Genomic DNA, 20,710 nt, shown 5'->3' on the forward strand with positions numbered 1-20,710 from the left:
TACCATGCTTGTATATTTATTATGAAATGTACATGCTGATACATTCAAGTGCAACAGCTCAGTGAGAATAAATCAGAGCATTGATTTGGGCAAATAATTATTGAAATGTTGACGACAAAAAAAATATCTTAACCACGTGTTTCATGAAACAATACAGTTCTTAAAACAATAGAAATCATATAATTAAATAGTACATCCTACTTGTAACATAACACAACAGCAATAACAACAGAATTACACAAATAGGACCATAAATAGAACTTAAAATAAATAACTATGTTTAAAGGCAAAAATATGAATGAACAGATCCACTGTTTGATCCCCAATGCAAAATGAAACCGTGGGGCTTTGCAGCAGCAACACCTTTTTTTCAATCTCCAAAAAATAAATAAAAATTAACAAGTGGATGACCGCAATTCGAATTTAACCGATGGAGATATGTGATTAAATGTTCATTTAAGAACAGTCAGTTTTGTTTTCACCATGTAACATATATTTCCCTGGTGGAAATGCTCTCCCAAACGTTAGGATTCACAATAAGTAACTTTGTTTTCCTCCCCTCAGGCGCAGTGACATTTACTGACAATGAAGTCGTCGAATGGCGTCAGCTTTAAATTTCCCCTGCTGTCGTAGTGCATAAGAACCATGGGCTCGTAGGCCGCCGGCACACAGCAGGGGCGAGGCGTCCCTCCCTTGGTAATCTGGTGCAGCCGAGACTTCACCTGCGTGTGCATGCTGGCTGGCTTGTAGTTGTGGGGGCAGGTGCCGTCGCAGAAATGCATGGTGTATTCTTCCGGGGCCACCACCCAGTCCGTCCAGCCGATGTCTTTGAAGGACACAGTGACTGACTTCCGGCAGCACCATCCTTGTTCGTCACAGTCGTCCTCCTTGTTGGAGCGCCGCGTCCTCGGTGCCGGTTTGGGCTGCGTGAGGCCTAATTCCAGAGATATGGTTGGGTTCGCCTTGAGGGCGTCTCTGTCGGCCACAACCATCCCTACGTCCACAACCAGAGCCTGACCACCATCGGTTCTCATCCACTCCTCCACCTCAGGGCTGAGGTCCAGCATCACATCTTGAGTGGTGGAGACGTCGTCGTGAACCAGAGAGTCTATGTGTGTCCAGCCAGCAGAGTTCATCGGCTTGGTGCCGTTGACTTTAACTTTCACCTCTTGTCTTACCGCGGCCTGAACTGGTGTGGGTTCATTTAAGATCTGCCTGGAAATCTTCAGCTCTGCACGAGCCAGCGTCACTTCAGTCTTGATGTATTGGTTTTTATGGAAAACAGCTCTGTGCCACTGCATACGTGGAACTGGCGCTGGGTGTTCTGCTCTCCAATGCACTTTTATTGGCTCCACTAAAGCACACAAACACACACACTGTTAGAGACAAAGTTGGCAATAACCTGTGATGATTTCAAAAAGCACATTCAGGAAACACCGTGGCATGGACACCTGACAGTGGAAAAGCATTTTTTATAAAAATACATGTGGCCTTTGGTTGGCCCTTTTTATTTTAAATTTAAATTCTTTGTTGCCATTGTTTTGCTTTCTACCGACGACTTAAATAAAAATTTGTTCACAGAGTAAAAGCATGTGGAAGGCGTGCCTGTCATGCTCACGATTTCTAAAAGCTTGTTGGTATGTGTTTGCTTTGTTTACATGACTGTTGATGGGCCCAGGTTCTATTCCTAACCAATCACATATGTTTAAAGTCTGAAGGAAAATTACAGAAAGTCTGAGATCTTTAGCTGGAGCATGGGCTATAGGGACAGGAGCTATTTATGGTCTTCATAACAACACAAGTACAAAAGGTAAACTTGAGCAATATTACTTGAACTTGTCATGAAACATTCCTTCCCACTCCCACTCAGACTTGACTTAAATTGGCTTTTCACATCAGTCTCTCAAGTGTGACAGTTGTTAAATTAGGCCCAAGTGTTTTGAACAGATAGCTCACCTGTGGCTGGAAAGAGAACCGTAGAAATTGTGGATTGCCTGGGTTCGCTCATTGGCTGGCTGGAATTCCCTCTGGTCTCTCTCAATTTTTCTGTGTAGAGCTGAAACATCTTCCTCATATCCTGCTCCGTGGCCTTTTGGGTCGGCCTGGGCTCCCTGTCCATACCCAATGAGCTGAGGATCCCCGTCTTCACCGCCTCCAAAAGCAGGGCCTTCTGGCTGCCCGCCCTGGCCCCTGCGCCTCTGTGGGCCAGGTGAGGCCGGCTCTCCCCTGAGCCGGAGAAGGAGACGAGCAGCAGCGTGCAGGAGATGAGTCGATGGAGTGCGCCTGGTCTGATCATGGTGAGCCCGCCTGTCAGATTCAGTTTGAGAGTGCTGCAGCTCAGTGGATGGGGTTTGTCCATGTCACGCATGAAATTCTTCACATGCTTTTATTTATAGAGCTTCTGTGTTGCCACACCCCTGGTCGGTCAGGTGAGTCAGGTGAGCCTGTGATGGGCTCAGCACAGGCCATATGTCATTATGTGGCAACATGTCTTAGCATTGTATTATGGGACCTATAGAATGAGAAATCCGGGAATTTAAGTTTAATTTTCTTTCTTTTTTTTTAGCTTTATTGAGAAGTGAAAGAAGAGACAAAGGTCAAAAAAAAGGGCTTTCCGGATGATATTTAGTTAGGTCGTAGTGTGCACCTCTGCACACTTACGTCACCAGGATTGTCCAGTTATGCGTCACTTAATCAAACAGATGAACATATGTCTTACAGTGACCAGTTCTAAATAGAGGTACAATGGGCAGTTACATTCGCTTCTTCCAGGGTTATTAATGATAATGTGATGGTTTATTGATTCCTTTGAGGCTGTGACTCTGTTCCTTTTTTAATCCTGCCCAGTACGGTCAAAGGTCAGGATCAGCCAACGACCATAGAGGGAAATGGAGATTTGCCAGAACGTTGCTAAAATCTGGGAAGCCCAGACCTCGACACAGTGTCAGCAGGCGGTAAATAAAGGGGAAAAAAAAGAGGATACAGTTTGTTTTTAAAGAGGAAATGCCTTCTTACAAGTTAAACAATTTTCAAACAAAAAAGTATATGAAAGTTATCAGAGACTATTATCAAACTAATCACATCATCACACAGCGAATGTAAGGCGCGTGTCAAAGACTGACTGAGCGCTATTTTTTGAAGATTAAAACTAGAATGAAAACGTATCTGATCTGTGAACCTGTACGGCCTTCTGTGTGGGATAAAAGAGCAGCATTCCTGCTCTGTCAGTGGTGATTGCTGCTCCAGACCAAAGAGCAAAACACGGGCTACATTGGCGTCCTCACAGTCGAGTGTTGCCAAATGGTTATCAGCCGATTATGTGAAAATCCTCTCTTCTATCAGTGAATAGGATCAGTACACTGCTTGCTTACAAAGTAGTTTCCCCACACTATTATGTGGCCGTGTGTGTCACTGACCCTTTTCCTTCCACTTGAGGACATTCCCGACCGCAGCAGCAGCTGACTTATCAATCTTTTCATGGATGGAAAAAAAAAATGTCCCTGAAATTGAGTTTATTGTGAGCTCGAGTCTAGTATGAGATAATATTGTTACCAGACAGTAAAAGTGTTATTTGATAAGAGGGTAATTTAAAGTTCAATCAAGTACTTATATGTACATTATGATACAGTGAAATGATAAAGGAATAAAACTGATCAATCAGTATATAGTGAATGTCATAATTCAAAGCTCACACAATAAATAACAAAGGAGGGGTTACAGGATGAACCAGCGAGGTCAACAGGTGGCTAACAAAAATTTTGCTGCACAAAATGATGTTGTTTTTTTTAACATTAGAAGTGATGAACTTTTACCTCTCTAATAAATGTTCAAATGCAAACAATCTGAGAAGGCAATATCAATCTTTTGTTGAACATCTCTTCATCCATGCAACCTGTAAAGAAGCTTCACGAGTAATAAATGCCAAAAAGCGATTGGAAATTTTTAATATATACCTGTATATATAATATGTCACAAAATGAACAATATTTTTTCCTAGATAAAAAACTATGCCGATATTCTTTTATTCGAGTATGACATGGTGCCCGAGATGTGAGCTTCTCCTCCGACCGTGTGGAGCGTGTGGATTTCTGAGCACTGAGTCACTGAAGTGATGAAACAGGTGAGCCTACCATGCAAGTTTCAGGTGTGTGAAAGGTGTAAAGTGACTCATGCAAACTGGCACCGTCGCTTGGACTGTCATGGAAGACTCTCGTTCTCTTCCCCCTTCTTCTTCTCAGCATCTCTTTCATCGCATGAGGGGAACAAGAAAGGGTAGAAAACCACAGACCGGACAGACTGTGTCTCAAAAACACCTCTGGTAACAATGTTGAACACTAAAGTATGACGAAGACGATGACATTGCACTATTACAATGAATAGTACAACGAACACTACAATGTCATCATTTTCTTCCTCCTCTTCTTCTTTTTCCTTTTTTGTTCTTTCACTGTAAAGGAAATACTTTGAATTGAATTTATTTTAATGTGTACATAGGTCCCCACTCCATCATAATGTGACCGGCTGACATAATATTCTCCTTTTTTCTCATTTCATTTTTGTCTAATCAAAATATTTCATTCAAATTAGACTGATTCAACGTATTATTCATCAGTTACGAGTTATGAGTGCCAGATTTTTAACTGTGAGTCCAACTTGTTTTGTTATTGCTAAGATAAATCAAAGGTATTGCATATCTTGAAAACAATTTTATTATGCCTCCGGTAGCAAATTAGGTTGGTTAATCTCACTTGATTTATTCAAGTTTACTCTATCCAAATGTATTGTAGACGCTGGTTCCATGTTTAAGTTTGGGCAAGACATTACAAAATCAATTTGAAACCTGATTTTGCATTGCACAAAAAAAGACAAACAGTCAAAGTTCTGTACTGACATTATTTTGCTATATTGAACACAGGACACAGGTAATGTAACAATTGTTGTGTTTGCTTTTTGTGTTACTCCACGCTATTATGTTTTGTATATGTCACAGAATTGAACATGCACTAGTCCACAATGTGATGGTTGAGAAACCCACAAGAGGCAAGGTAATATAGACACAGACAGACAGAGAGACAGACAGATAGATAGATAGATAGATAGATAGATAGATAGATAGATAGATAGATAGATAGATAGATAGATAGATAGATAGATAAATAAATATAAAGACAGACAGACAGACAGACAAACAGATAGATAGATAGACAGACAGACAGACAGACAGATAGATAGACAGATAGATAGATAGATAGACAGATAGATAGATAGATAGATCGATCGATAGATAGATAGATAGATCGATAGACAGACAGACAGATAGATAGATAGATAGATAGATAGACAGATAGATGGATAGACAGATAGATATATAGATAGATAGATAGATCGATAGACAGACAGACAGACAGATAGATAGATAGATAAACTGACAGACAGATAGATAGATAGATAGATAGATGGACAGATAGATAAATATGGATGAAACTTTTCATGGTAAATGTGCTGAGAAACGGGTAGAGAATCTGGTGTTTCTAGGTTAATTGTGCTGGAATTTACGCAGGTTGGACTTGGCAAATGCGAGGATAACAGGTCATACAGTGTTGTCATAGACACACAGTAGATGTAGCTGCATTGTGCCCCCTTGTGGCCCTAAAGCTACAGTACAGAATGATGATTAAAAAGGTACAGCTTTCTTTTGAGTCAGAGGGAGCAGGAAAAACTTCACACATTAATATGGACCTCATGTTGGTCTCAAGATTAACAAGTCTCCAGGCAGTGTGTGTGTGTGTGTGTGTGTGTGTGAGTTTGAGTGTGTGTGAGTGTGTGTGTTTGAGAGAGAGAGAGAGGGAGAGAATACCTGCAAGTATGTGAAGGCATTTTCTTTTCCGGATGTAAAATAGGTCAGCGCGGTTTTTCCGTGGTTCTGGTTGGTCCCGTAGAAATGACCAGGTTTGCGATTCAAACTGGATCAGTGTAACAAACATTAGTAACCTTGAGTTTTCTTTTTTTTATGTTTGTTATATTATTTTTTGTGGGGGTTATATAATCCCTAAATCTGAATGGCTGGATTGTCCGAAACGTGGGAGTGGACAGTCAACTTTGAGAGAACACGGAGTAAGAGGAAACACAAACCACTGTGAAAATAGTCCTGTAAAAAAAGAGGAGCTGACTTTCAAGCCTGATTGGTTCCACTAATGAGTGTGAGGCATCTGAAGATGACCTCTGCTGGATCACATGGAGGGAGCAAGGTTAAAGGACACAGTGGCTTCACCATCTGGGCATTCATAGATCCTAACTATCAGCATGAGTCTGCTGCAGAACAAAACTCTAGAGATTTGTACACGTGGTCTGCGCCCACTAACTTGTCAAATTATTTCCTTGCAAGAAGCTGATCATAACTTTTGTCATGGATTCGAATTTTGTTTGTTGGTGAAAAAAAGGTAAAAGGTCAAGGAAAGTACTCAGCGAAAACATGCGATACAGATACACAATAAGCATGTTAACACTGATCTGCAGAAAAAATAACACAATTATTATATCACGATTTACCATTTATATTACAGTATTGTTTGATCTTTTCTTTGCCAGATTGCAGCCATTGGGGTTTGTTGTCAGAGAGAAAGATGTGAAATAAAGAATTCCATGTATAGCATTACACAACCCAAACTTTACAGAAAAAGTTTTAACAAACTATTGATTAACAGATCACTCATTAAACATACACGGCGCAGAACACTGTTACAGTTACATTTTGATTTTAAACACTGTTTAAAAATGCAGAATACATTTTTGATTAAAGTGAATAGTGTTTAAATGGCTAGTGGCACAACTTGTGCAGCACATAAACCTGACAAATATGTGTTGTATTGTTTAATTGTCTCTTCATGAAGTGAAACGACCGATCCAAAACCAGACAAAAACAAGCTACGCTATAAAGCAATCACAAAAAGAAAGGGAAGAACACGGTAGGTATGGTCTGACCAGAGAAAGGCAGAGAAACAGAGAACAAAGCATTTATCATTATTAACATATTTGTATTATAACCATTGTTTTCTACTCAAGATACATTAGGTTGCAGATGCACTTCACACAAGGTTCAGTCAGCTGAATCAAACCTTGAAAACCTAAAAGTGACATCTAACTGCTCAGCCCAACACACTCTGTAAACGCCTGATTTCCATCAGATATATGTCACTTTCTCAAATATACAGGGAACTTCGCGGGGGAACAAGGGAGGCTTCATGTCCATCTGCGTTACATAAATGGACACATGACAGCCCTGGACAAGAGAATAACCATTGTTGGATATGGCAAAGAAAACAACCTCCCACGGTGCTGCTGGGTGCCAGACACGGATCAATCACTGCTATTCAGCTCGGGCTTTTCAAAGCGCAATTGTTCTTCATCCTCTCTCTCTTGAGGTTTTATTTTTTTACACTGGGGTGTAGTGCACATGGCTGGTGAATGCATCTGACTGGGACACATCATATCAGTGAGCTTACAGAAACAAGTGCAGTGCACATGATGTTGGAGGGCTTCAGTGTAATAGTGTGGACTAATCCTCTATCTAGGACATGAGGTGGTGAGGTCCTTCACCTGCACAACGCCCCTCAGGTGAAACAGTGAAACCAGAGGGGGTTTTTTTTTTGCCTTTGTCCACAGAATAGCCTTTAAGTGAGAGGGTGGTGTCAACACGCCCCCTCCCTTCATATATGTTAACGACCCCTCCCCATGCACCCACCACCTCCTCCGATCAGCTGATCAGCTCTGACCGACTTTTCTGAGCCGGTTGAGCAGCTCGCCCCGGGTGAGGAGGAGGAGAGAAGGAAGAAGAAGCGGAGGAGGAGGAGGAGGAGCAGGTGGCAGTGTTGGTGTTGGTGGAGCATGCTCCCGAGGAGAGGACGGCGCGTAGTACGGGCTGACTGACCGGGGATCGGCTTCGGGGACTTCTTCAGTGATGGATGAACCCAATATCCTGAGACGCCGCGGTCTACAGGTAAACCGGGACTGTCGTGCGTCGGGGCAAACGGGGATGATATGGTGGTGATGGTGATGGTGATGATGGTGATGGTATGATGGTGATAAGCGAGGGATTTGTCCAGCAATTGCTTTGGGTGTCGGAGCTCTTGACAGTCAAAATGATCTGTTTTACACACCTTTATTATTCACTCCCTGCGATAATGACGTCGTTCTGGTTGTTGTCGATGATTTATCCGGTCGTGTCTACTTCCAGGCCCTGGCACAGCACCACCAGCCTATAGGAATTGAAGCATCTGGTGCACACAATGCAGTGTATGAATTTGAAGGCTACAGAGCAGAGCTGATCTCGCCACCTGATCTGTTTATGTTTCGGAGCTCCCCATTGGTGCGTTGGTGAAGCCGGTTGCCTTGGTGACAGGAGCACAGAATGAAAAAGGTTTCTTTTGCGTTTTGACCGACAGAGATACAGTACATGTCCCTGTGATCGTCTCAAGGGTACCGTGTTTATCTTTCATAGATACCCTGAGTGGGAATAATCAAGTGTTTTCCCCCTCTGCAGTTCATTCATGTGTGTTTCTGCATGAATTAAGTAGTGAAAGCTGCATTGTTTTGCTTTTTGTTTACCTCAGGTCTGATATAGAGGAAGTGATGTTTTGTTTGTGATGAAAGGCTCATCAGCCCAAACCCAGTGGTCCCATTCAATTACAGTAATTGGTTTCCTTTTAACCGGGCATTAATCTTCAATGTAGATTCAAATGCCGCCCTGTGATATATAGCCCTGTATACTAACAATCAACACCATGATGAAATTATTCATAATGTTAGTCTTCATTAAGTACTGTTCCACAAAGCGATAGGGTCTGATTCGTGATTTGGCTTTAACATCTCTGAAGTGTTGTTTAAACGCAGTATCTGACCGTGACACGAACGGATCACTGTCTGAGATGGACTGTCTTGAGATATGATTAAATCCTGTGGGATATGGGATTAAATCAGTGCTCATCAAAACTACTTTGCGCACAAGGCCAATCTCAGTCTAACAGAGTGCCTCCCTTCCCTGTCCTTCAAATCCTGATTGGCAAGGGCAGTTTTTGCAGTCGCCTGAGCTCAAACTCAGTAGCCATAGGCTCTAGTGAGGATTTGTACATCGCTGCCGGTAAACGATGAGAAGACCCACTTGTCGTGTAGGAAACTAGGCCATACTGCAGTGAAAAGAAGATAAGTGGGGATGACAGAAAAGGGTAAGTATTTAGGGAAATCCATCTGGAAAAAAACAAAAACATGCTGTAGCCTTAGCTCAACAGACATTTTATGTTTGTCTGTTGAGCAGGTTATGTGCTTTCATTTCTACAGAAACTAAAATAACTAAAAATCCCCCGATAAGGAACTTATGCATATGGGCCCTCCAACCAAACAACAAACCCCTCTGCTGAATGAGAAAAATAGCTGATATCTGCATTTCACAGCAACGTAAGAAAGCAATATTCTTTTGGGAAATTGTTCTGATTTCAATCTTTCCCATCTCTTCTATTCCAGAAAGAACTGAGTCTTCCTCGCAGGGGAAATGTGTAAGTTTGATCAAGTGACCTATTCAGTGTCTCACTGTCTGTCTCTTTTTCCTTTTGCCCTCCCTCCTCTTCAAACCAGACCAACCGGCCAGGTTTGTTGTGCATGCATGTCGTTTTTTGCATCTCAATATAGGAACCTCTCAAACTGCGGATGAGACTTGCCTGACAGAGCAGTCTCTCCGCTCAGACAGGTTGACTCGGAGTTGAAAGACATAAGGTGCAAAAATCTCTGATGTTATAAAGAAGGAAGAGCTACTGTGTGCAGGAAATCTTCTCTGTAAGTGACAATCAATAGGCGGCCCCTCCCTCACAGCAAAAAAATCCATGCTTATCCTGATGCCTGAACCAGTTTGCTGCAACAGAGTTAATAATCTGTTCATGTGATGATGTATTTAAATACTTCGACTGAGCAAGCAAGCTGAGCAAGAAACTGCTCGGTGGTAGTGTTTTTACGGCCATCATTTTCCTGTCCAGAATTCAGAAGTGTAATCAGCTGACGATTAATTGGAGAATGTACACAGCATTAACAGATCATCTGTTTCGTAACAGAGATGTGACACATGTGATCAGTATGAAGGAACTTGCTTGTGAGTTTTGCTGCTCACACAGGAGGCGGCCCACTCAGCACAACATCTTTTTACTCACTCTAACCTGTTCAGGGACTTTCCCTTGTTTTTAAGTGACAGAGAAGAGATTCGGCCACAATTGTTCCACTGTCAATAAGTCAGAAGAAATATCAGCTTCACAGGAAATACAGCTGATAATAGCTGTGAGATCAAAGGACGTGAAATAGTTAAGAAAAAAACCAATTGTGTTGCTCACCTACAGTTTTACCCCCTTAGGTTTCTGAAACAAAGGCATAAATCGGAGTGGTCAGAATATTTAATATAATTTAAGTAGCTTTTTAATATTTTCACATCATTTCTAAAGATGAATGTTGTCTCTGTGAGAACACCCCCCTCCCCCCACCCACTGTTGTGTCTGTGGTAATTATTTGTAATCTCATTGCTTTGCTTAGATTTCTCTATCATGTAAAAGCCCATGAGGCTGGACAACCAGAAACCCATTAATCGACTTCCTGTTTGTGTTAATGTAGTTAAAAGAGAAATTAATTTACACCATGTCAAATCATGACACCGGTGGACAATGAATTTTGGACAGTTGTCAATGATGACTGTATCCTGGGATTATCATGTGTTATTACTAAAATAAAATAAAACACATCACATGTATGAATCATTATATTGAATATCCATGCTTTTTAATATATTGATTTAAAATGTAAGAAAATTGCTTTAACTCATAGGAACGTGCTGTTTTTGAAATCCATAAAATTTTCAAGAGGATCCCAAAGCTCCCTGGCGACAGGATGCAACGTTCGCGGCTACCAGGAAGCTCCCTCACTGACACATGAACATGATGCGACTCGCGGTTCGCGGTTAACATTGATCATTTTTGGTGACATGTAAGTGTAGACACGCAACTAATGTTGGGATTTTGTTATGACAAAAAAATGCACATCGCCCCAGTCAAATTCCCGGGTGGTTCATTCGTGCTTTGGTCGCCATCACGATCGTTCCGATAGCGCCTGAAGGCATCATTACTCCCTCCTCCCCTTGGCGCGCGCTGATGCGCATGCGCGGTGCGGCTGACGCTGCTGTTGCTGGAAAGTTTGTATCACTCTTGATATTTTCGCTAGCGTCGCGTCCCGCTGGAGACCGACCGCGTCGGGGACACTGCAGCCGGCGACAGCCAGGAGGAGCGGACATGGCCGTCGCCCAGCACCACAGAGCTGCCGTGTCGTGGGTCTGGGGTCAGTTTGTACCGAAGCTGGATGGAGTTCCTGCCGTTGGACACCGCGTCCTGGCCTAGCTAACCGCCACCAGCAACAACAACTCCGCCGGAGAGACTAGCACGATGCTCCCGCTCTGACCGCAGGATCCCTCTCGTATCTGGATTGGCTTTATCGGTCACCACCACCACCACCGCCGCCATGTCGGACCAAAACTACTATTGGACCGTGCTGCCGAGTTACAAAACTAGTTTTGTGACCGGGGCCATGATGAAAAGAACCAAAGGGTAAACGCGTCACAGCCCGTCTCCTTGTACTAACCTTTATGCGTCTCCTAAAATGAGCAGACAAACTCGACACAGTCGTGAGCGAACCGCCGCCAACCGAGCGCGTCCTCTGTGCCTGCGGTTGTCATCGGCTCCCCGCACAGCTGCGACGTCCGCTGTGCGACGAAAGGCGATTTGTTGAACGATTTTTATGTTGAGCTATTTGACCCCCCCACTCCCCCCGGCGTGTCTGGTGTTCAGCTCGGATTGATAATGTCACTGGTGTCTGCGGTGGCCCACGGTGCGTTACTGTACGTGTCTGTCACATCCGCCCTAGTTTTTGTTTCCGACAGAAACGTGGCCGTTGTAGTGGTGTGTGTGTGTGTGTCTGTCTGTCTGTCTGTCTCTGTATGTGTGTGTGTGTCTGTCTGTCTGTCTGTCTGTGTGTGTGTGTGGGGGGGGGGGGGGGGGGGGGGGCAGACTGCATTGTCTGCTACCAGCTGTCGCATAAAACGACACAAAGTCCCAGTGTCGATCGATACACTGGTGTGGTTGGTGGGACTATATATATATATATATATATATATATATATATATATATATATATATATATATATATATATATATATATATATATATATATATATATCAGTCCTCACTGAGTAGGGCAGTGAGATGTCTTCCCTTCCTTGCCCTGTAAGGACTCGATGTGCCTTTGGCATCAGTGAGTGACTTTGCCGTAATTATTGACAGGTTCAAACAACATCTTCTTTGTAATAACCTCAAATATTTGTGCTAATATTTGTATTTTTTTCTTTTGGCAGTGATCCTGCAATTCAATACATTTGCGATAGCTGCTGCTAATTGAGTATATGCTGTCATATCCTCCTTTTAAAATTGTGTTGTTTTTTTTAACCCCCCCAGTCCAAATTATGTCAAATTACCCACTTTTTCCACGTAGCTTGGCATCGTGCATCAGCCATGCAGCCCACTGAGCACAGCATGGCTTTCACTGCAGCTCGGGGGAATAAATGCGTCCCATTCACCATCAGCAGACACGTGAAACTCGCAGGCCTTACATCTCAGTGGCCTATAGCCATCACGCTGCATGGCTGCCTGCAGCACGCACAACAAACCACTGTTGTCGGGTCTCAATTATGAGAAGCCTTATCACTGCTAACTGTTGATCAAGCGCACGTGATTGTGTTGTGATACGGCGATGCCTTCACACAATCGGGCTCTATAGAGTGAAAGGGTGGTCTGTTTATTTTCTGATTAGACTAAAATAGTGTTTGGTCATACATTTTGCGAATCTGCCTCAGCGTCGACCCAGAAATGTCAGGCTCTGTTGTCGTTTCAGCCCCTCAATTATTTTAGGTCACTGCCAGAGAGAAAGAGAGATGGCATCGTCTTTGCCGGGATGAAACGGCGAGCGTGATGGCATTACACCAAGTGCAAAAACAATCTTAAAAGGCAGAGCCAATTCTATTCTGAAGGAAGACAATAGCACAAATAGCACTTGGTGTACTGTAAAAAAGGCCAAGCCTGCGTTACAGTATTCTGTGAGTTACAGTTTGGTACATTGGGTACTTGCTAGATTTGTGTTGTTGATGCCGTTCTTGTTTACCAAATGCTTGTTGATTAGTGAGTAACTGTCACATGTTGCACAGTTTGAATGTTCATTCAATTCTTGATAATCATTAATTAAAATCCTATCACCCAATCCCAGTTTGTGCAGTGATCATAGGCACACACACACTCCTCTGATCTCATCGCATACAACAGGTAGTGAATCCTCTCAGAATCCCATCTTTGAATTATAGCACACACAGATACATATATACAGAAACTGTGATGGACTTTGCATTCGACATGCTGAACTGCATCTAGATAAACAGTCTAAACGATAGACCTGCATCCCTCCTTTGTCTGCACTCTCACCTGAGTACAAATTTAGTGTCCTGGTCCGACACCCTGAAGCAATTGTTGCCACACCCGTTGATCCACAATACACACTATCACACGTGCATCGACAGCCCAATACAGACAATAACACTGAACGTCATTTGATCTTTAAATTAACTGCTTCATCATGACACTCTATGCGACTGTATGTTATGGCCTGCACAGTTATGTCACAGGCGCCATCAGATCAGGGGCTCTCAACGGTGCAAGTATAAGTTTCCTGTAATCTTCCACTCGGAAATTCCTGTAGATACACCAGACATCAGCGCGCTGTCATTGATTCTTTAGTGTAATACCATTGCACATAGTTCATACTCCTCATTGTTTATTGGATATTTGATTTATTTTAGTTTTTTCCATCGTTTGGAGAGATTTTGTGGTCAGAATAATTTTTTTCTGAGTAGAAGAACAGGAAGAATTAGTCAGAAGTGAAACACAATACATACTTTGTGTGTGTTTATTTACATATCAACATTTTTCTAGCTACACATGACGTGTGTGTGTATGCATACACACCATTGCTAGTGCCATCACAGTTATCAGTGATTTCCTCGTCGCGATAAACAATGCAAGTTCATAGGTCGTCCGTGTTTGATTTTACTTTTACTGCTCTGATAAAATAAATAATAAACAACGTGCCTCGGTGTGATTTGTGTTTGTAACTGCATGTGTTATATCTCCTCTGTTTGTTTTTCCTCCTCCTCACAGTTCGCGTAACAACAAGAGAAGGAGTTTGGCGGTAGGGACCACGTCGCCCACGCTCTCACGACCGCTTTCACCTCTCCCACTTGCCACAGGTACTCATGTTGTTTTTCCGTTGTGTCGCTGCTTGGCTTGGTGCGTGATATTGTTTGGTGATGAGAATTTAGAGTTCATCGAGCATTTACATATGGTCACATGGCGGGAAAAAAATCCCAGTGAGTGAAGATAAGCTGATGGGATGAGTCATTTCATCTGTGACAGGAGATCACTGTAATGTATTTTTATCTTGTAACTTGTGTTTGTTGTGATGCTGCATGTCATAACACTCTCACATTATAGTGCATCAAACATACAATAGTTTCATGTAGCGTCCTCACGGCTATTCGTTCCTGGATCCATCTGCCTGATGTCAAGAGTGATTCATTCTCTGCTTCCATTTTTTTTTTAAAAGTGTATCTCTTGATGCGTGTGGCAGTGATTTGCCCTCAGGGACTGGCATGGAAAGCCTTACATGACACTGTCAAGAGTATGTGGTGTTATCAACAACAGGACTTTCTACTGAAACTTGACACTCTTTGTTAAGCTAGGTAGACTTTACTTCTGTGAGTGCATTGCTGTAATTTAGTTCAATAGCTTCAAGCTGAAACGTAAGATGACAAACATTAGATTGCAAAATCATGATTGTGATCACTGAGCATGTTTCAAACTGAGCACAAAAAGGGGATGTGACACCCAGTGAAGAGCAGTCATATGTCATTTCTTAGAGATTCTGATCCTTTTCAGAGTTTGTAACCGCTTGTTTTCTGGTATCTTCAGCAGGCAGCAGCCCATCGGAGAGCCCCAGAAATGTCTCTGCCAGCACCTCTGCCAACTTCCAGTTTGCCCGCAGGTAAGAACCAACTCAAATGTGATATGGATTTGTTCTATGCTACTCTTGCTCAGCCAACTTACTACACTAATATTTTCATTATCCAGTGCATATACTAGAAAACAGAAATGGGTGATCATCCGGAAAACCCCCCCAAAACAAATCACAAACAAATTTTTATATGAGTTGAGGCGTTTTTTTCCTACGAATCCATTAAATGGATAAGAGCATAATGTATAAGAGCATATCCAGACTCAAACCAGCCTCTGGACTTGTTTGTTTGAACCATGAAACCCAATACTGCATCAGTATCCTAAATCCAACGTTGAACGCAGCTTTCAACGGCACCACATCCTTAGCTAGATGGAATATGACTGCTTCCTTCACCTCTTTCCATCATTTGCTGCCTGTATAGTTTATTTAGCTGCAGCAGCAGCTGTTTACATTTTGGGACCTGGTGAGATGCAGATGAGCGGGGTCGTATTGACCTGTGTGAAATACTCTCGCCATGATCCATCAGTTGCCTCCTTTTTTGGTGGTTGAATAAGTTTGTAGGTATGCTGTGTTACCTCCAGAAGTTTAGAGATAACTAGTATCTGACTCTTGTCAGCAGAACCTTCTGTCACACTGCTGACGACAAGGCCTTTTTTTGGCACCAGCTCCTCATCTGCCTCGCTGCTCGTGTTCCAAATACACTGTACCTCGTGCATGAGACGGTATGATAGATGTGATATAATTTGGCAGCCATGGGGAAGAAAATTATTCTTTTTGGTTTGTAAAAGTTGTTGGATTGAGTCTAAATGTCATAAAATGTCACAATCTTATCACGTGGTCACCATCATTTGTGATATAAAATCTCCCACTCCTTCTAGAATAACAGGTAAAAAGGTGATCATATAAAACTGCATACAGCTGAAGTTCAAAACGTAAGAATTAAATGCCACGAAAAATACATTTCCACTCTAAATTTTTTCAACGGCATTAACCAGAACCATCAGTGAGAGTTGGAAGTAGCCAGGGTTAATGCTCGACCGAGCAAGGACCTGGCTCATAACGATTTAAATAGAGCATCATCATTGTTCTCTTATTCTAAACAGCCTTTTTAATCAAAGTACAAAAATAACTGAAGTACTGTGGTGCTTTCTGGAGGAAATCTGCATTGGTATGGTTAATGAACATGCCCCGACTTGTTCCCTTTCTCCCCTGTAATGAAAATGAGGCAATGGACAAACAAGTCCAACCAGCTGAAAGGCGCCATAGCCACTTGCTGGACATGGATCTTGATTTGTTGAGCCAATTAAGGGGGCAAGTCGGTGCACACACTATTAACTTAGAACTCTTGTGATAATGGGGAAAAGTTTCAGAGTCGCCTTCTCATCACGCCCCTTGCAACTGTTTAAAGACTCCTCGGGAAGGAACAGTAGATGCAATTGTCATCCTGGTCCAGTCGAAGAATATAGAGTGTTATTTACTTGCTAGTAAGGAGATTGCGGCGTAACAGCAGCAACATGTATGCTCATTATAAAGGAGATGGTTATACACATCTACACATATAAACTGAATCTACTTAAAATGTACAGTTCACGCTGCTAATATGAACCATCACGTGTAGTGAATCAGTGATTATTGTTGCAGTGCAGTATAGCATATTGCACCATGAGCACAGGGATGGAGAGGGGACGTCTCCTGATAGAATTGGCTGCATGACTCATCTGAATTTATTGAGACTTTTTTTTTTTTTTTTAAAGCTGCCAGTGTGTAGACAGATGCTGTGACTGCACTTCTGAGAACTCCACTGGGTTTAGTTGTTACTCACACAAGCTGTACAGCCCTGCTGTTTGTGCAATTATTGTTTTCATGTAAACATGGAGTAGCGCAAATAGTAAAAAAAAAAGAAGAAGCAAAATTTTTTCTTTTGATTCAAATGAAGTAAAAACATGGTAAGGAACCATTCCAGGAGAGAGGCATGATGGTTTAACTACAGCTCCATCTTAACCATTAAACAGGTTTTGTTTAACCTTGGTCAGTGGGGACTGCCAACAAGCTGGACCACAATGTTTGTTTTATCCCCATAACATCGATTTAAAACAAATTACAAATTATCTTCTATTCCCTCAAGCCATGAAGGACCCTGATACAACAACCTACTAACAGTCTTACTCACGCATAATGGATAGAATTCATATCCGATATGAAGCGCTTGAGTCTTATACGCCTCACCAATCCTCATATTTTAGAGCAGAACAATGCCATGTTAACCAATCTGTTACCAACTGGTATCTGCAAGAAAACATTCGACCATTCTTGTCCCCACAGATTGAATGGGTGAAAGAAATTAGGGGCCAGGTCCTTAAAGTTTCATGTTGGACAGAGAAGTAGGGAAGAGTGATGATCAAGGCGCCGTTACAAGGGGAAATTTCACACATGAAGTTTGAGGTTTTCTGTATGTAGTATCAGTCTAGCTTGTGTGTGTGTGTGTGTGTGTGTGTGTGTGTGTGTGTGTGTGTGTGTGTGTGTGTGTGTGTGTGTGTGTGTGTGTGTGTGTGTGTGTGTGTGTGTGTGTGTGTGTGTGTGTGTGTGTGTGTGTGTGTGTGTGTGTGTGTGTGTGTGTGTGTGTGTGTGTGTGTGTCAGAGAATCACATGCCGACTGACTGTGGCTATCAGTGCTGCAGTATCTTGGCAGGTGTTTCAGCCAAAGCAGATGTGATGCTGTGACAGAAAAACAGGACTGTGACTCTGACAGCCAGACTCACTCTGTCACTATCATTAAACTTATTATTTTTTCTGTCTCACCCTGCCCCTGGTCCTCTCCGCATCTCTCTCCTTCCCCATTTGTGTCTTCCCCTTTTGTTGCATTTGAGCAGCCAGCTGGCCCGTACTGAAAGGTAAGAAAATGGCAAACTCTCCAAGTCCTTAAACTTGCATGAGAAGATTATTTTGTTCTTATTATTCGATGAGATTTGCAGGTGTAGAAAGATGTAACTGAAGATTTGAGTGAGTCAACAGGACTCATGAAGGTTTGATGTGAGCAGTATGCAACTGTTTTTGTCTCTGCAGGGCGGACGGGCGAAGGTGGTCTGTGGCGTCAGTTCCCTCATCAGGATACTGCACCAACGCACCCAGTTCATCAGTATCTGTAAGCTGAGTCTGTTGCTGTGTCGTCCTCCCCTCTTGTCCTTTCATTTGTCAGATGATCAACATCTGTCATGGGAACATGCAGCTTCCTGTTTAACTTATTCTCACTGTATCAATCAGATTACAGCGCTGTGATGTCTTTTTGGAGTAAAAATCTTTTAAAAAGTGCTCTGCACCTGGACCATATTTTAGATCAACTGTGACAACTCAACATGAAGGATGGGAACCGTATTTATTATTTGAAGCATAGTTTTTGGATTGATCTTCCTTCAGCCAAAACAGATCTTTGGATATGAACTCGAATCCCTGTGGAAATGAAAATGTTATAGGGGAGTTGCATGTTTTGGCACCTGTCCATGTTGTTCAGATTTATTTTACCTTATTCTCGCCAGCTTGAGGTTTAGGTAACGGATAACGTTATATTGCCTGCTCTTATTTAGAAATAAAGGTGAATGAGTAGAGAGTTGAAACCCGAGTATGGGATTGCAGTTACATGAAATTGGTGTGTTGATAACTAATAGTTTCATTGACTTAGGTCCCTTCTGTTCTGTGTGTTCCTTATGTTTTCTTCCACATTGTGCCCCACAATGTTTCTACACTCGTTAGTTTCAACAATTCAATTTAATGAATGGGATAAGATGATTTAGAGACCTTTGAGTGATAATCATCACTTTGCTATGAAAATGAGACCTGCTAAATTAATCTGGCAAGAAGCAGCTTTATTTGCATTAAATGACTTCTGCAGTTAGAGCAGCAGAATTTAAGATCTGGAAAACAAGCTGACTCTTGGATGCGATTCAAAAACAAACGACTCATAAATCTTGTTAACATATTGATTGACTTTTTATGTCTTTATACTCACAAAATGTTAGATTACTTTTGTGTTGGTTCATTTTAAAGTGTACAAACATTTATGTTGAATACATGTCGAGCATCGTACAAGAAATATTATACATCACAATTATATCAACATTCTGTCATTATAAATCTAAGAAAGCAAACCATTTGATGTAATACCCTTTAATGACTCAGCTATAACAGGACGTACCCAATGATGATACATCTTTCCATCATCTGCCTTTAATTACTATTTCCACCACAGAGAGGAAATATAATTTAATCCTTGGATGTGGGAATGATTTACACAGGAATGGTTATGATTAAAGATCATAACAGTGACATATAAAATACACACAATTTTACTCCATAAACTGTATATGTGGTGAAACTCAAGAGAGAATAAAGAATTCATAGATTTTGGAAAGTCACACACTTGAGTTAATGTTTCACCATGTGACCATTCTCATTGAATAAATTACTTCATAACCAAACGATTTGAGCTTCAGTCTGAGCTTCACGCCTTTAGGCCGAGGGAAAGTACAGGAATAATAAGTCTTATCACTAAAACAACACGGGTCTTGTACATATGCAAACTTTCTTTTTCCGGCCTGACATCACGAATGAGAAGGGACTGCACAGCACCTCATACGTTCTCCCTCGGCCTTTCCTCTCAGGAAAAGTCAAGGGGGGGAGAGCGTGTCCAGTCGCCCAGTTACACCCATCACTTATTTGTTGACTGTTTCTGTGGTGACTATCTTGAGATTTTTGTCCTCAAAGTCATTAGTGAAACTGCAGTTGGTTGTAGAAAAACAAAACCCAGCTCCTCTGTCACGGCTGTAATTTTCTATGGCCAACCACATGGCTTTTAGTCAGTGAGGTCAGCCCTTCCTCACACAATGGCCCTTTCAGGCTCGCTGTCAGTGAGCTCTTTATTCTGCTCTCACTCGCTTCTGACATGTCTCTAGTTTCCTTATCAGGGTGTCTTGCTCCCCATTTATTTATTTACTTGTTTTCTGACTCTTCCTTCATGCTTTTCTTTTTCTGTCTTTCGGTTTATTTTCTCTCTTTTAAATTTACATAAAAAAAATTGTTAGACTTTTCACCGTCCCACAGTAAGATGAGCCACTCTTCCCTTTGCTCTTCCTCTGGTGAAACACAAGATCCCAGCCAGATGGGAGTTCTCATAAATTCCAGGCTGCGTGTCACACATTTTGGCTTGGAAAGAGAAAACGAATGCATGCATGGCCAACACAACAGCTGTTGCTGCCTTCCTCGGGGCATACTGCAGCAGGAAAGGAAAAATCCTGCTTCAGGGGAGCAGAACACTAAATCTCCCAGAGTCCCCTTTTAAAAGTAAAAAAAAAGGGGATTTATGGTGTTTTACTTTGCTGCAGCCTGTCTCTGCAGGCCCTTGTTAAGTGTTACGTCTAATTCAGATCTATGGAGGAACACAAAAGCCTTTAAGACTCAGAGTTTTAACAGAATAATGAGTGATTCTGAGAGAGAGCAGCGTTGTGACTTATCAGAGGAAGCCTTAAAACACAGGATGTTATATCATCAAAGCTGCACTAGCAAAACCTGACATAGATACAAA

The 20,710-nt window shown here is 42.1% G+C and overlaps 2 protein-coding genes across 5 annotated transcripts in view; one reads left to right on the top strand and one right to left on the bottom strand.

Annotated features, from left to right (window-relative positions):
• LOC118310793 (growth/differentiation factor 8) lies at positions 1–11,806 on the bottom strand. 2 transcript variants are annotated; one of them, XM_035634090.1, is made up of 3 exons: positions 11,662–11,806; positions 1,957–2,307; positions 1–1,354 (listed from the first exon to the last, which is right to left on the bottom strand). In XM_035634090.1, the coding sequence occupies exons 2-3, from the start codon at positions 2,294–2,296 to the stop codon at positions 561–563; spliced, it is 1,134 nt and encodes a 377-aa protein (XP_035489983.1). In that variant the 5' UTR covers positions 2,297–2,307; positions 11,662–11,806; the 3' UTR covers positions 1–560. The 2 variants fall into 2 exon arrangements, with proteins under 2 accessions (XP_035489983.1, XP_035489982.1); XM_035634089.2 differs by lacking the exon at positions 11,662–11,806 and having other exon boundaries at positions 1,957–2,435.
• Positions 7,839–20,710, top strand: part of mast3a (microtubule associated serine/threonine kinase 3a) — a 27,687-nt gene continuing 14,815 nt past the window's right edge. Inside the window, exons 1-6 of one of the 3 annotated variants that reach the window (XM_035634059.2) lie at positions 7,839–7,996; positions 9,517–9,548; positions 14,280–14,368; positions 15,090–15,162; positions 18,006–18,026; positions 18,199–18,277. In XM_035634059.2, the coding sequence (XP_035489952.1) occupies positions 7,958–7,996; positions 9,517–9,548; positions 14,280–14,368; positions 15,090–15,162; positions 18,006–18,026; positions 18,199–18,277 (333 nt within the window). In that variant the 5' untranslated portion in view covers positions 7,839–7,957. Of the gene's footprint in view, positions 7,997–9,516; positions 9,549–11,177; positions 11,628–14,279; positions 14,369–15,089; positions 15,163–18,005; positions 18,027–18,198; positions 18,278–20,710 lie in introns of those variants that run through there. The other 2 variants (XM_035634057.2, XM_035634058.2) reach the window with 2 other exon arrangements.

Source organism: Scophthalmus maximus, chromosome 5, assembly GCF_022379125.1.
Source record: "Scophthalmus maximus strain ysfricsl-2021 chromosome 5, ASM2237912v1, whole genome shotgun sequence".
Classification (NCBI taxonomy): Eukaryota; Metazoa; Chordata; class Actinopteri; order Pleuronectiformes; family Scophthalmidae; genus Scophthalmus; species Scophthalmus maximus.